The sequence below is a fragment of the Rhyacophila brunnea genome, unplaced genomic scaffold (genome assembly GCF_057557595.1).
Source record: "Rhyacophila brunnea isolate RB1 unplaced genomic scaffold, BYU_Rbru_1.0 scaffold_21, whole genome shotgun sequence".
NCBI classification, from domain to species: Eukaryota; Metazoa; Arthropoda; class Insecta; order Trichoptera; family Rhyacophilidae; genus Rhyacophila; species Rhyacophila brunnea.
In genome coordinates, this window is record NW_028232871.1 from 22,443,571 (window position 1) to 22,461,345 (window position 17,775).

Genomic DNA, 17,775 nt, shown 5'->3' on the forward strand with positions numbered 1-17,775 from the left:
ACATGTTATTAACTTTATGCGACGCTTTACAAATTAACAGGGTTTTAACAAAGTGGACTATAATAATAGTCCACTTTGTTAGTTTTGCAGCAGAAGTAAATCTTAGATACAAGACGGATGGTGATTCATTTTATTAGAATTTCTTCGGTCAGAAACTCAGAGGTACGTAGAAATTAGGCAAGTTAGTAGACAGATTTAGTCTTTAATGTCAAGGCAGGCTAATTCGGTTCGAGCATGTGGGGCTTCTAAGACGAAAATTATTATGCAAAGATGTGCCAAGTGGCCCCTATCATTTGACTTTATTACGATGTAAAATATGTTTGCCACAACATAATCATATCCACATCATAATAATGATTCATTTTAGGTCCAAAATACTGTAAATACGGTATTCCAATGATGAATTTGGATCATCCGTAATGCGCGACCAGTTCACAATTCACGAAACGAGATTTAGTGCATTAAATCTAAACTAAACGTACTTTATTTTACACGTTATTTTACGTCACTTTCATGGTTATATGTAAATTGTACGTAAAACATTTCACCGTAGCATCTTTCTACCGGAAAGAGATGAGTGTATACCTCACGGTCGGTCTACAATTTTATTAAATTCAATATGATCATTAATTCAATTTTCGTAGGCGATTTTGGCAAATTCATGAATTTTACAGTAATGTTTTTGAACTTTAATATAAAGTTGTCGTTCAAACCAGGGAACACAAAAAAAGTGGTAAGCGCGTTGCCTTCTGGGTGTAATGGTAAAAATGTGCAATTCTCGAGTATGAATAAATATATTATAAATCTGGAAACACAAAATGAATAGGAATTGGCTTACCCTACGTAGCGTGGCATCAGTTTTGAAGCAGGGTCCGCTTTATTATTTTGACCCTAAAACCAAGGTACACAAAGCGAGCCGACTGTCCGAAAATATTGAATGCGTGTTAAACTTTAATGCATATTATGAGAGACAGACGTACATAACTATAAAAACTAAAATAACATAATATACATACTATACGTGTTTAAGTAAGTCTATCCCATATTTTCTCATTAATGTTGTTATTAATTTAATTTATTTATTTTAACCATGTCCGATCCTAAGAAAGATCATAATATCGGCCTCCACAAAGTGGAGGTTGTATTAACGGTTTTTTTTTTACTAGAGATGGATGTTAGCTACTTGTTCAACCTATCAGGTCCATGCTCTGGGTTCAAACACATATTGAAAAACAATATGTGGACATGAAAACGGGACCCATGGCGATATAGACCTGACGCGTAACCCTCTGTCATCGTGGGCGTAATCATGTGACCTGGGATAAACTATTTGCGTTAAAATCACAATATGCGTTAAAAGTTTGTCATGTAAACGTAGCGCTCATTTTATATTGGTAGGTATCTAATATTTGAAGATATTCGGGAATTATTTCTTGGACTAGCTTTTATAATACGACATGTTATCGTTCGGCTGGCTATCGTCCAGGTTAGGTAGAGTCAAATAAATCGATACGTATATCATTGATTATTAGTTAACTAATAACTAATGGTTATAAGTTAGATGAGACAATTAAATTAGAGTTGATTAATGTAATGTAATGATAGATAGAAACAGTATATTGTTCGAGGTAAAATAAAATGTATGTAGGTATATTGTCATAAATTATGTTACCTGTTGTGGTTGCGGGGGGTACTGGTATCGTCCGAAGTGCGGCGATTGTTCCTGCGGCGCTGGCGCTGGCGCCGCCCCCGACTCTTTGAAGCCCCCGTGGAGGGGCCCCGCCGAGATCAGCGGGCCCGCTGGCTGGTAGTAACCTGCGAAGAAAGAGAAGATATATTTAGAAACAGAGTATTATAACAGATGCGTATGTAATCGTCGGCTTAACTAGAAAACTGCTTATCTACAGTTTAGCAAAATGTTCAGGAGAGCATAAAAACTGAATAAAATCAGTTGTAACCAATATCATGTTGTGAATTTTACATATGTTACGTAAATAATAATTTTTGTTGATTTGGCATTCAAATATTAAGAAAAATTTTAACCTGTCTCCCAAAAAACACAAAAAATGCAGATACGTATTATTCTCTTTTCCTTACCAACATAAAATTTGGAGATACGCAGTTTGCGTAACTTATTTTAAGTATGCAAATTTAGTGTGAGGATACTAATACTAATATCACACCCACGGTGGCCGCGCGGCATAAGCTTTGGACTATCATGCCGTGGGTCCCAGGTTCGAATCCTGGGTCTGGCAAGTACACATATTGTTTTTCAATATGTGTGTGAGTCAGGGTATGGACCTAATAGGTTGAGCAAGTGGCTGACATCCATTTCTCGTAAAAACAAAATCTGTTAATTCAAACCTCTACTCTGTGGAGGCCCATATGATCCTATTAGGATCGGACATGGTCGGAAAAAAAAAAAAAAAATACTAATATTACCCAATTATCAACACACAATGAATGTAACAGCATGATATAACAAGCTGAAAGAAGTACCTACATAGCAAGCTTTTCTCCTACCAAGTATAATCATAGGAAAATAAGTTTGAACTATTAACTTATGGAAGAATAATATTTTATTAAAATGTTAACATATAAAATTTTTACAAAAATAGTTTCTTGCACACTCTGACATATCTATTTCTGCATTTTAAGGATAGCACAGTGGAAGTTGATCTTCTTGATGCTTTTTTCGTACTGGTTTTTCTATTTGTTGCATTAACTGTTACAATCGTATTAACCAACACTTTCTTTTCTGCCCAAGATAACTTCCAAAAAATCATTAAACATAACTCTCCTCTCTTCTGATATCGACTGATATTTTATAACAGAGCGATCTTTCTTTGAGGAACTGCAATTAAACCTTTCTTTCAGTGTTCTTTTCTCTTTGCCGATGCCATACTTCCATTTTCCATTTATTTTCTTTTTTCCTTTGTAAGATTCACCCTTTTCTCTCTTTTTTGCGATTGCCCATTGGTTTTTATCCATCTGACCCGTTTGAGATCTTCGTTTATCAACTGTGTTATCTTCAGTTGACAGACTAGCATTAATCTGTACCTCCTTTTTTGTATGTATTCCTTCCACCTGCTCTGCAAAGACTAACACATCGTCTAGCGAATTGTTATTCGAATCCATTTGGATGTAGTTTTGAGTCTCCACTTGCTCAATCAAACAATGAGTTGTCTCTAAAATGTTATTTGACTCCATTTGGATATAGTTTTGAGTCTCCGCTTGCGCAAACAATGAGTTGTCTTTTCTTCATAACCATTTTCCACCTGTGCTACCGAAATGCAAATTTCACCTAATTCAAGATTGTTTGAATCAATAATTGTATTTACAGTCCTTGTCTCCACTGGCTCAATTTTCTTTGTGAGACTACCATCATCATTGACGACGTAATTTTTAAGGGCATTCATAATTTTATGGGCTCTTAACGACGACATGGTTGATTTCTGTAACATAAAAATTCAATGTGTCACTAACCCCTTCCGTGAATTTTAATAAAACAAGTAAATAACCATAATAATATTTATTATCAAACTGTAAATTATTTTCTATACTTTTGTAGTGTCAGTAATTAAGTTTTAGTACAAGAAATGGGATCAACAAAAATAATAATATCATATTAATCGTATTACAAACGCCCGCAAACTGCGTATCTACTGACACACTCTTATGAGAAAAGTAGGTATCTACCACAGTGAATTTAAAGTTCATTTTAAACATGTAAACAGCACTTTTTCATATAAACTTAATATTTAATGATATTATAATGACATAACATACCTCGAATAATGTGAAGATTCGTTTAAAAACACCAAATTTGAGCAATTGAACTAGTCTGAACAGGAACGTTGCTCGCTGCTCGCCAAACTTAGAGCGAATGAAAGCAGATACGCACTTTTCTTGTCACTAATATGATGTTAGAAGTTACGCATTTTTCTAAAGCGAAGATTGTGCAAATGCCATATTTTTTTTAATTATACGTAGTTTGCAGTTCGATGACGTATAAAATTCTCTACAAAATGGCGTTCTCAACTTTTTTTCGACCAAATACGTAGATAAGCAGTTTTCTAGTTAAGCCGACGTAATGTTATGTCTACATACACACGCACAAATAGGTGAAGCTAGAGAAATCGATAATGGATATAGGTCATTGGAACGATTAAAAGGATAGTGACGTCAATTAAGTAGAGTCAAGGGCTTTTTTTACTTCTGAGGCAGAAATGCTACATAATGAATCTACAATGAGAAGTGTAATTCAGTCTAGCTCATAATTCAGAGAAAGATAGAAGGCAGCAGAGGCGTAAGCAGGAGATTATTTTGGCTACACAACTCAGTAAGTGATTCGAGGTCGAAGGCGTTGGTGGATCTGATATTGTCCACGAATAGGGGGGAAAAATAGACTGACGCTCATTGGTATAGTGTACACTCAATTTTTTCTTTTATATTATGTAAATTTTAATTAAAAATTACAATGCTCACGAAAACATCTCACAATTGTTTTACAATTTATCCATTCAAGTCCTTGCTTGAATGAATTAGCAATAAAATGTAAAATAAAAAAATCATGGAACGGTGTAAAATAACAATTAATAGCGTGTCTTAAGTTGACCACGTGTCACGGCTTGACTACACCTGACGTCGCGTGTCGGACTGCGAACGTGCGTGCTTGGACGCCTCGCTCGTCACCTTTTTCTGCGCCAATCAACTCCCATTGTAATTGATTCGAAATCATTTTTTTATACATATCTTATTAATGTCGACACACCAAGACGCGTCTTTCAATTATTTTGACTTGGCGAAAGATATGTTGTTTTGTTATGATGATATCATGATGTCAATTGCGTAACCATCATCATCGTAGTGGATTCTTGCCTTCTCAAATCGTCTCCCCCGGTATATCTTCCTCCAATCCGTGATTCCAATCGCTCGTACATTCTGGACTAATCAACCAGCGCAATGTGGGTCTCCCAACACTCACTACTCCTCCCAGATGGATTCGCATAAAAATCAGATCCATTCATTGAATATAACCAGCCTATTTATACCCTATAACACCCACGATAGCCGCGAGCTTTAAGCGTCGGCCTATAGCGTCGTGAGACCCAGGTTCGAATCCGGGGTCTGGCGAATACACACTATTATTTTTCAATTTGCGCTTGAGTCAGGGTATGGACCTAATAGGTTGAGCAAATGGCTGACATCCATTTCTCGTAAAAACAAAATCTGTTTATACAAACCTCCACTCTGTAGAGGCCCATATTATGATCTTATTAGGATCGAACATGGTCGGAAAAAAAAATTATCGAGAAAATTTCATGATTTTGATTACGCTGGGTGCCCCAAATTTGTTAGACTTCGCTTTCGCGGTTGTGACGTATGCACCGCACTCTATTCATTCATTATTAGCTCAAAATATTCACTCAGAAATAATGATATACTCGTTCAAATATATATTACATATATATTCTTTTTAGCATTACAACAAGTCATGAGAGCAAATGGCAGTAGCGTAGTGAAACGGTAGTATGGTTTGAGAAAATCATATAAATTGTGACCACATTGGGAATCAAATCCGAAGCCCTAAACTCTTCCCGCACACGCGTTGCGCAAACACAATATTGAAGGTAAGGTGCATTGGGGTAATTCCGACAGAAATTTCTATGAGATGACTAGAGGTTATATATTTCGGTAAATTATTCAAAGTGTTTTATATAAACTGCCATTATTGTTTTACCTCTGTGTACTTAAAGAAAAGATGTATGATAAATATATATTAGATTCTTGAATATTCAAAGTGTTTTATATAAACTGCCATTATTGTTTTACCTCTGTGTACTTAAAGAAAAGATGTATGATAAATATATATTAGATTCTTGAATATATAGTCGGTTTCTTTAAATTGAGAATTTGAAATATTGAGTCATTTTTTTTTGGCATTGGGGAAATTACGAACTATCTTGGGGTAATTCCGAAATTATTCAAAAGTTGATTTTATTGCACTTTGACCGAAGGTTTACCTTTCTTTTTCGACCGTAATTACTCCTAACACAAAATATCATCAATTTTGTTAATAGTATCCATAATCCTTAACTTTTGATACTATTAGTTCGGAATTACCCCAAAAAAAGATAGTGGTTCTCAACATTTCAGTTAAGAACTTAGGATTTAAGGGATTGTGGAACGGGATGGAGTAGAGCAGGTTTATTCCCGGTTGTTACTACCAGTTTTGTTCCCACCGGTGACAAATAATGAGAAAAAATATCCCAATATGACACAAGTACCTACCACCTTAAATCAATAAAATAAAGACGAGGAAAATCAAAGAAAGTGATAATTTTTATAATGATAATTTGACTACCTTGATAGAACAATATTTTTTAAAAAGATATCTTTTGTTTACTTACTGCTTTTTGCATAGCAAAATAAACTTTCTTCATACCCATACAATTAAATTAGTCAACATTAAAAATATTAAATCAAAGTCGGAACTTGTCTTTTTAATCATTTTCATCTACTTTTATGTCATAAACTTATAATTTATTCCTTCTAGCAAACTTAAAACTAAAATGGGGGCTACACTGTTCAAAAATATAACAGAATTGCTTAAGACATGGTCTGAAAGCCTCACATATACATAATAATGATCTATTAGTTTGGTACGCAATCAGTCAAAATAAATTCTATCTTTATCATTACATAAGTAATATTCTTTTTCATCAGCACTTTTTTTGTATATCTATCCTCTTCACTATTAATGACTCTGGAACGTTGTCACTATCTTTTCTTTTGATCGTAATAAAGGTTAGCTGCTGCTGTGGTCTCAATAGTTTTTTAAGAAGCTGATAGAGAAGTATGTTTCCTCATGTTTTATTATTTCTTCTTTGAACCCAATATAGTACCTCCATTTTTTCTGATTGAATATCTGACAAGCACTGAGTCATTTAATTTGTAATTTTCCTTCTTGGCAGGGTCCTTTTCTTGAGTTTTGTATACTATATCTTTATTTTTCAGTTTTAGTAGCAGTTGTTCATCTTTGTCTTTTTCTTTTGAGTCTTCTCTAGTTGTCATATTTTTTCCTTTTATAAAAACATCAACGTTGTCTTTGTCATCTCTTTCAATGTGTCTTTTCTCTTCGTTTCTTTGTCTGTTTTATTCGTTTGATTTTCTTTACCTTTACTTTTTTTGCGAACACCTTTACTCTTAGTACAGAGAGAATTTGAATCGTTGTTGGTGAGTATCTTTTCGTCAGTTAAACTTTCACCGTTTTTCACATCTTTTGTTTTTTTTTTGTGACCTTGGTTCTTCCTTGTATATTTTTCTATCATCTTCAGAGTATTCATCCATCAATTCTTCAAAATCAAGATTATCTATAATATCAGCATTGCTATATTCGCTCATGATGTCGGATACACTAGTTATGCTGTTAAGTGGAGGCTGGAGTTACCGCACTTACCCAAGATTATAATAGGGCGTGCGATAGCTTCTTATTAGGACGACGCTAAATTTACTTACTTTAATATTAATTTAATTAAGTATATTATGTACATCTAAATAAGATATAATTTTAGTTTCTTTACAGATTGAGAATCACTGCCAATTACTATGAAAAAGTAAAGTGGGCTATTGCGGAATGAATATATATCGGAATAACCCCAAAGGGGTATTTCCGAAAAAAAATTAAAAACACAGCTAGGACGTTGTGTTCTCTAACTAATTCGTAAAAAACGATAATCTATCGTAAAAGCAATCATTTATTCAAATAACTTACCAGAATCCCGAGATATGTAAGTTGGGGTAATTACGAATCAGCAAAAATGGCGCGAAAAACACTTCTCCGAAAAAACTTGATGGTATGCACGCATTGTTGACACTAGCGACTAGCGACGACTTACGAGGCGATCACAATGAACATGGCTTCTAGACTAAATGTTGCCAACAGGAAAATATCGCTTCGATTGGTAGAATTTTTGAACTTTCGGAATATACCCATATTCGGAATTACCCCAATGCACCTTATACCATTTTTGTAGTTTCTACTGTGGCGATAAATTATTCACCAAAACAATGTTCATCCTGAATCAACCCCCCCCCCCCCCCCAAACAGATTCCACACCTCTTGCGATTCCTCCCCGTATTCGTCCGGAGCCAAAGAGTGGTTTGTTAGTAGGTATGTACACTATGTTTTTCATCAAAGATATCAGAAAAATACCAACAACTACCAAAGTACCGGGAAAATACGACGTCAACCTGATTATGCAAATGGAAAAATAAAATTCTAATTATAAAATCAAATATCAAAAAATTCTCATTGCTGGTTATAGCGGTAATTTCAAATTCATACACATTTATTTATAAAAAACATTTATAGCGTCTATTTTTAAACAGCGTTCCATAATAACTACAGCGGAGGTTGGCTATAATTAGCAGCATCCCGATGCCCGAATGCTGTGTTCACAAAAGGTATTTAAATTTTCCGAGACACATTTGAATAACAACCATTTTAAACAAACAATATTTTAATTAAAAGTTCTTTTTATATACGACTGCGATTTTTTAAAAAGTTAAAAGTTTTTGATATAGACAAATAAAAAAAATACCGAGTGCGAAATTCATGAAAAAAAAAAAGATAATGGTATATTTAGATCCGATGCTTTTTCTAAAATTGGACTTATATCAGGGTTCACAAACCTTTTTACGTACGCGTGCCAAAATTTACCAAATAATATTTTTCGGCTGTCTGACGTGCCAAGCAGTTTTTCATGACGAAAAAAAGTTTAAAAATTGCAATTGAATACCTACTTGATATTCTATCTTTCGTCGTATTTCTAGCTGAATCCATATCTTTTATTCTTTGAATATTTTTTTTTACTTGTTTTCAAGTTTCTCAAAGAGATCGTGGAAGCATTTAAACCACTCTTCTTTCATATTATATTCTCCATCGCTGAACGGTTTTCCATTTTTAGAGAGTATGTTTGAGGCAAAATAACAAACAGTGAATATATTTGAATGACTGCCGATAATCAATTTATGTAACTAATGGTTATTCTTGAAAATGTGACAAATACAATGCGATTTGTCGTTTATGCATGAATTTCGTCGTTTCCGTTTGGACATCGATTGGTAAATACAATATGAAAAACCGAAGAAAATACGTATGGCTATGTCGTCATTATTTTTTTGAATATTATATTATTTGTAAAATATGCTTATAAAAAAAACACTTTAAATATATATAAAATAGTAATTTCTTTTCTCTTCAAAATGGAACCAAAGATGATTATATTTCGAAATCTTGAATGTATTATGTATTGAATTTATTCTACTGTAGTAAACATGACGGTGTTTAAATTACGAGGTTCGGCTTGTTTAGGTGGTTTGATACTTGAATTAAAAAAAAAAACAGTATTTATTTTTTGTAGAATGTTATAACTTGTGACATGAAGTCACCCGACGACATGACGTATTGTGAGGTAAGCTCAATACGCGCACCGAGGCGAGCCGCCCAAGCACACGGCTCACTGTAGATATTATTATGCTGAAACACCTATTTGTGTATGGGGACAATTAATAACGCCGGTATTTGAGTAGCGATAATTTCTCGAATGCTATTATCACTCCGGTAGCACGTCACAATGATGTCATATGACGTCATGTCGACTGGGCGACTTTAACTCGCAAGTTATAACATAATACCGGGTCCACACTGGCAATATGTCGCCGGCAACCTCGTTAAATTTTACGATAATTATCATACTTATCGTAAAATTTAACGAGGTTGCCGGCGACATGTTGCCAGTGTGGACCCGGCATAAGGCCCCAGTTCCGTCTGTCACTTGCTTCGTCCAAGATATTCGTAATTGCATACATCCATCGATAATAATAAAAATATAGCTAGGTAATTGAAGTAAATTCGCGGCAAATATTAGGTAATAAAATAATTGCTTTTTATTCACTTCTAAATTATTGTACTCATAATTAATTCGTTTCCCAAGGACAATTCTCCAGGCATGGCAACGGAATGACAGGCGTCTGCAGATAAATCTCCGAGTTTTCCCGCCAATTTCTTTTTCCCGCGCGCGTCTAAGAGATTTTTTGCTGTAGCAATATTTATGGTTTCTTTCGCACACTGTTCGCCGACAATTCGCCTCGTAATATTATGATAAGAGTTTATTTTCGTCAACGAAACAAATAAAAGCAAGATGAGAGGCTAAGATTGACAGAGAAAAAATTTCGGTGAATATCACGTATCACAATAACAAAGAAGGTTATATCATGTTTTAACACAATTTGCAAGGAATAGTTTAAACTTACAGAATGAGGTTCTTAATAAAATCTATCATTTTATATACTTATATTTATATCGCACTAAAAAATTAATGCCACGATGGCGGAGCGGTAACATATCAGTTCACAATATTGTGTGTCCCGGTTCAAAAGTCCAGGGTCTTCCAAAATCCACAAGTTGTTTGTTTATGTGTTTGAAAGCAACTTCTATGTTGAGCAAATGGCAAACATCGTTTATCGTAAAACAAAAATCTGTTAATACAACATCCACTCCGATCAGGTCCATGTGTATATTGTAATAATATGAACATGGTGTAATGTAAAACAATGCAAAACTACGTTTTTAAATTTATTTTAAAATAAAGTAATGGACTGAAAAAATATAATAAGAATGTTAATCTGTTAAAAAAAAGTCTTCGTGATGCGGCCCAGATGATGGTTTGGTTTACGCAGGGGTTAATTGAATTTTAAAAACCAGCGAACACTATCTGCAATTTGTAGTCTTACTTCAATGAAAACAAATATGTTTGACTGGCAAAGTTTAGTGTGCACTATTTATGTTGAATCTTAACAGTCTACCTCCACCCTTCGCCACTGGAATGTAGTGTTGTCTACATAGATATCAATAATAGTCAGTAATGCCAAGATCGTTCAAATACGTATTTTTATGAACGTACTTAGTTGAAAATCAAACTAATACTTACCTATATTGAAATAAGGGCGATTATTAAAAACAACGGTGCCTTTGACGTATTCTGATAACGTGTCCACTTTAATATTGAGATTTTATACAGGAGCGTAATAAAATGTCCCGGTGCAAATCAATGGTCAATGTACATTCGACCGCACCTCATGCTGCTGATTAGAGAAAATGTTAGTGCTTCTAATAACGACGGCTTATTCAAATGCATACCTATCCTACGAGCTACGTAGTTTTTTTACAATCAATACCAACTATATTGTGCGTTGACTAACAACGACCGTTCATAGTAAAACTTTGACTTCATATAAGAAAGGAAATGACATTTTGTCGTACCTAAACATTTTCTTCAGCTAGAACTAGATATAACTTAGGTCCTCTTTTATCAGGAAATTTTAGCTGTGACGTATGGTTGAAACTGGTTTTCACTACATTATCGTTGTCGATTAAAAGTAAAAAAAAATACATATCTACTTATTGACGGAGAATTGTACGAGTGAATATAAATGGCGAGTCCGCCAAGTGGAAGCTTGTAAAGCAGAGAAGAAAGTGACACCCATTTGTTCAGTGTAAACGAAAATGGTTTTCCTATAAAGGAGTAGCGGCAGAGAATACGATCCTAGTATCGAGCTCACAGGAAATGGGAAACCTTTATTTACCCAGGCATAGCGTATATTAAATAAAACAGCTCCATTATTCGACGAAAAAACTATCATAGAAAAATTGACATGTCGCCGCAAAGGTGACATCTTCCTTTTTTAAATGCAAATAACATTCCGTCAGTAGAGTTTGCGATGACAGTGATCTCGTTCTTTCTTCGAAATACGAATATTTAAGGCGCTTGAATTCTATTTATAAGTAGGTAGGTATACCTATATCATATTAAATTTGATAATATTATAAGATTCGAATAAAAATAAAAACCTCCAACGAACAAACATACAATTTTATTATTACATCACCATGTCCAATACTAAGAGGATCATCCCACACCACAGAGTACATTTTTTACGAGAAATTGATGTTAGCCACTTGCTCAATCTATTAGGTCTACACTCTGACACCAAAGACACATTCTAAAGTTGCCAGGCCCTGGATTTGAACCCCGAACCAACGACATTACAAACCGACAAGTAACCACTCGGCCATCGTGGGCCAATATTACTATTATTATCTCAACAATTAATAATACTGCATTGACAGCATTTATTGATATGCCATGTACCTAACTGACTACATGTAGTTGTAGAGTAAGTGCCTAAATAGTATGCCAAGTATGCAAACGGTAGATAAATAATGCTCACAATGAAAACGTCCGGTTTTGATTGCAATTGATTATCAAAAACAGATCTGAGAATGTAACATTCTTTATATTGATAATTTTGAAAACATCTCAGATGTTATTAATGCAATTTAATAAGCATTTCTTGTAATATCTGATAGTTATTTTCGTCGTAATTAAATAGGATGCCCGGTAAATGATAAGCACATTAGCGCGAATCCAGTGGTTATAAGTTCAAGTCTCGTCGGTCGCATTTAAACAAAATTCTAGCAAGTAAATGTTTTCAAATTATCAATATAAAGAATGTTACATTCTCAAATCCTTGAATAAAAGAAATTGTTTATAAATTCACATGTTGTTTTTCAATGTATGTTTGGATCTATAGCATGAACCTAAGAAGTGGATCATTTATTTATCGTAAAAAACACTGGAAACCTCTTTCGGGAGAAGAGCCAGCTAAACAAAGAAAATCTAAATAATTTGACGATTTAAAATGAAACTACTGATCGGTTTTATAAAGAGCAATAATCATTTGCCACAAAAGATAAATGTACTTACATTATTATTATTACGTTAACAAATTGTTATTGTAATATAACTACATAATATACAATAATAAAATTATTAACAGCAGTAAGTACCTATATCTCAACATTCGAATTCAAATGTCGTTTATTTGTAACGTAAGTATAATAGCAAAAATAAAAAGTCTTCTGATGGAGGTATTTTTTGTTGGTCGTTGCCTCTATGGTCGATTTCCCGCGGAAAGCGCATCGCGTCGCAGCGCCGCCCGCGGGAAAAAAGTGCACTCGTGTCGCGCGCCAAACGGAAGTGGCGGAAGTTGGCGGGAAGTATTTACTCGGCGGGCCTTCACGATTTTTTTTCTCTTTGCTCACACAGTCTGTTCGTTTTTAATCAAATTGTCAACGCAAAGTTCATTCCGCTGAATTTTGCGTATATATTTACATACAAATATTTACGTACGTAAGTACTTACCATAATAAGCAGCCCGTTTGCCTTATTTAATAATGAACGTATCTACTTACTACTTATTCATTAAATCCATTCATTGAACACTGTTTATGACTACTCTACATGATAATACGAAAAACATAGATATACATCGAATATTCATGACCTCCAGAGATTCTGACATGGTTAACCAAATATATACCTACGTAGTTATATTTTAGCCGTATTGATTCATATTGCATCACACACCGCATTAGTGAGAGAAAGGGCAGATGCGGATCTCCGTGCTTAAACGAGGGTCCGTAGGGCTTCTGCGGGGGGCCACGAAATGTTTTAGTAGAAGCACAAACATATTTATTTATGGTTTTACAATTTATATAGGTATATATTTAAAGTTGTGTGTTTATACCTACATCACGTCGTTGGTGTTTTGTAAAAAGGGCGAATTAACCAAAATGCCATTTTACAGGAGGATTTTTAGCTTTTTACATTTATTTATTAATTACCTGTGGATGTCTAACAAGTTAATAATAAAGCTTAGAAAGAATACTGTTTTTATAATATAATATTTTAAAAGGCCTAATACGAGTATGTCACATTCGCTTTTTAATCGTAAAACTAAGTGGATATTCGCCCTTACGATTATCGTTTTTAGGTACTTTCCTGTGGAGATACCAATTCACCATTTTAAGTACCTAGTGAGGTACATATTGTTTTTTCATTAAAACCTCGATTTCGCCAAAATGGTACAAAACACCGACGACATTATACAACAATTTTATAAAAATATTTATATTGACTGAAAAAATTAGCCACTATGCATGCGGATTAAGTATGCGTTATCATTTCGACTTGGACGATTGTAGAATGCAGAAGGAATTCAGCGGATTATTAGATATTTTCAGATTTCGGGGGTCGTCGTAAAAAAAAGTGTTGGAAGCACTGCGTTTAAACTGAGACGTAGTTTCCCCTTACCATCACGCAGTAGGCTCTTTATACAGTGGGATAACAGTCTAACGATGAGTGCAATGAATGACGAAAAGAAGACCAAACGACGAGTGGGAAATTGAGTACCTAATTGAAGAAATTGATTATGCAAGACAAGGGTTTGTTCAAATTAATGACATTGAGAGAGTGTGGTAGATCACTGCCAGATTTGATACTGTATAATGAATATATTATCATAGTTTAGTTGAAGTTGGATACGCCAGGCCTGAAGCAATAAATGCACGGATTATTACAAAAAGTAACATCACAGTTTAAAATTTAAAAACCGAACACAGCATAATAAAGTCAATGAGTTATCACGACGATATTTTTATAATCATACCAACATAATAATAATATAAAAAACATGCTCATAAAAACGCAGTATAACGGTATGTAAAACCGCCGATACCGTTCGGTTGGAGCGGGAAGTGATCGAGCACAGTTGGGAGTGCATTTGCGAACTCGCGATAAAATTCTGCAACTTCCTGTTCATTAAATTGCACACCGGTGTATGTAGTACATACCTACTCCGTGAGAAGAATCAATTTAAAAAATAGAATGGATTTTATTAAACTGTAAGACTATACATAAATAATTACAAGATAAAAAGAACTTTTTATAAGATACGCTTTTAAATTTTCTGTTGAATCATAATATAAACTTGACTCGACAAGCTTAAACGATCAAAAAAATTTGTACTTGATAGAAATACTGAATTAATATAGAATACTGAAATGTCATTTTGACATTTCATATTGATTTCCATAGTAACGCACGCAGATATTCATAATTTAGTTGCTAGGACCCCAGACCCTAGCAACTAATAATAGTGTTACTTTTTACGGATTTCTTCCGAAATAACTTTTCATACAAAACAGAATTAACTGAAAATGAATTCAATTCTACTTAAAGATGGCTAAAAGTATTAAAAGAATGCATCGGCATTGTGTTCTGATATATTCTAAAAGTTTCAAATGTCTAGCTAGTCGTGAAGTTAGTTAAAAATCGATTGCAAGATTGGTACTGGATAAACAACCACCGGTCAAACAAGAATACGACCTAGTAAAAACGATGTAAAATACACCAACCAACGAGACAACATTATTAACTAACTACATACATAAATGTGCCTTTCTCAGCAGGGGCCTTATGTTAGAACTTGCGACTCCCAGTCGCCCGGTCGACATGACGTCATATGACATCATTGTGACGTACTACCGGAGTGATAATAGCATTCGAGAAATTAACGCTGCTCAAACACTGGCGTTATCCATTGTCCCCATACACAAATAGGTAGGTGTTTCAGCATGTTTGAGCCGTGTGCGTTGGGCGGCTTGCCTCGACCGTGTATTGGCTTACGTCACAATTACGTCATGTCGTCGGGTGACTTAATGTCACAAGTTAGAACATAAGGCCCCAGGTAGGAGATAATAAAATTATTTCATTTTATCTTTACTTTATCCACTTGCAAAGGTGTGGGTCACGGGTTCGAATATCTCTTCTGGATCAAATCCATTTATTATTTGAGGAAATGTCAAATTCTTCTGGCATTACCGGGCACGACGAAATCACGAGTGAATGAACGGTGTCATTTGAAAGTAATGATACCAACACCTAACTGAGTCGCCTGCCTACCCATCTGAATCGGGTGCATGGAGTTAGGTCCTGGGAGTTGAGGGAATAGATAACCACCGTTCTTGTAAAATATAAATATTATGTAGGTAGGTACCTATAACTATATTGTTTTCCTTAAAAAAAATAGTCTGCCAACGACAAATTTAAGTTCATTGATAGATTCTTAAGAGTTAGAATGTGGGCAGTTGAAAATAAAATAACCATTTGGTGAGACGAGTATTTAAATAATATGATAAGTAATAGAGGAATTAGGTGTGTTTGATTACAACGGCATTTTAGGTTTACCAGAAAAATCTAACAGAAAACCGTTAATTTATAATAAAATAGGAGAGTCTATCATAGACCTTCTTTAGCTAATTTCACATAGATTTGATGCATACACATTTTATGACAGCTTTAAAAGTATTCGGAGTCGTTCATTAGTCAGCTATTAATCGGTATGCAGCAAATGAGGTATCGACTGATTAGTATGGAGTGGTTTTCAGCCAATGAAATTATATATCGGGTTTGCCCAAACTAATGGTGGGTAATATACGATTCACGTTGATAAGAACGTCTCCATTGCGAAAAAATAAAACCTCATTGCAGAAGACACTTCTACAGCCACGAATTAAGTAAAACACATTTTTATACATCTACTATATTTAATACAATAGAATAGATCATCGTTTACTATAAAGAACTGACCTGGCCGTCAGAACAATAATCACTCGCATGTTCAATAAAAAAGTTGTACTACTTAACGGCCCACATGCTCGTCGTAGGTCAAAATTGAGTTTTTATTGTATTTTCAAATCATGATCCTGGACACTCCTTAAACGTTGTAGATAATCTATTTATATAATTTTGAAGCCTTATTAACCTTTATTTTTATTTTAAACATTTGATGACTGCATAAAGTATTTTTGTTACATAAAATAGTATTCTTTTCAACCTCTCGCTCTAATGTTTTAGAATATAGTCATATTTCGGTACATGAATGTGCAGTGGTGTTAAGATTTTTTACATTTATTAATTTTTAATCGCATTTATAAAACCATTAGTATAATTTATGACGAGATAATTTTAGTAAAATATTTACGATAAAAAATTATATTGATAATCTCTGTGATCCCAAAATTGACAAGAATTAGGCATTTTATTATTCAAAAAATCGGCAAGATTAACACATTTGACGATGATTCTAAAGATACTTATTGTGAGCGATGTCTTTGACCATTCAAGTGTGATAAACATCTTATGAATAATGATTGTTTTATAATAATTATTGACCTAAGAATAAGGTAGTGTTTTTTTGAAATAGGCTATTTCTTTTGTCATTCCCCAGTGGTTAAGCTACAACATACGGCCGTAGCCATAAATTGACAAACTATAATTGAAGTAGGGAGTAAAATGATATTGACGCGCGTGTTTGAACATGTCCCGTTTAAAAAAAAATCGGTTAGTTATGCAGTCATTAAATGTTTCAAATAAATATAAAGGATAATAAGGCTTCAAAATTATAAAAATAGATTATCTACAACGTTTAAGGAGTGTCCAGGATCATGGTTTGAAAATACAATAAAAACTCAATTTTGACCTACGACGAACATGTCCCCCCTTAATATGTGTGTAAAAAATACATTTAAATATGGAATAAAGAAACAATGAAACCGTTTTAATGTTTTTCAAACATTCAAATTAAGAACAAATTCTGCCATAGACAATAATAATAAAATAATAGAAGGTAGGAATAACGATCCCGATTCACGGACACCTGTTGGACAAAGGGATGAACCGAACAGTAATGGCAGTCCGCTAACTGAGTGTTCATATCCAATAATGCGAACACAAGCTCGCCTGCTTCCGTATGGTAATTCAGAACATAAAGGAAGATATACAACCTCGTTAAGAAGCGAAAACA

The 17,775-nt window shown here is 34.2% G+C and overlaps 1 protein-coding gene across 1 annotated transcript in view; it reads right to left on the reverse strand.

The window, feature by feature from the left end:
- Hers (Histone gene-specific Epigenetic Repressor in late S phase) overlaps nucleotides 1-17,775 on the reverse strand; it is a 543,873-nt gene that overhangs the window by 13,310 nt on the left and 512,788 nt on the right. Inside the window, exon 5 of the mRNA XM_085949050.1 lies at nucleotides 1,673-1,815. Within this exon, the coding sequence (XP_085805176.1) occupies nucleotides 1,673-1,815 (143 nt within the window). The remainder of the gene's footprint in view (nucleotides 1-1,672; nucleotides 1,816-17,775) is intronic.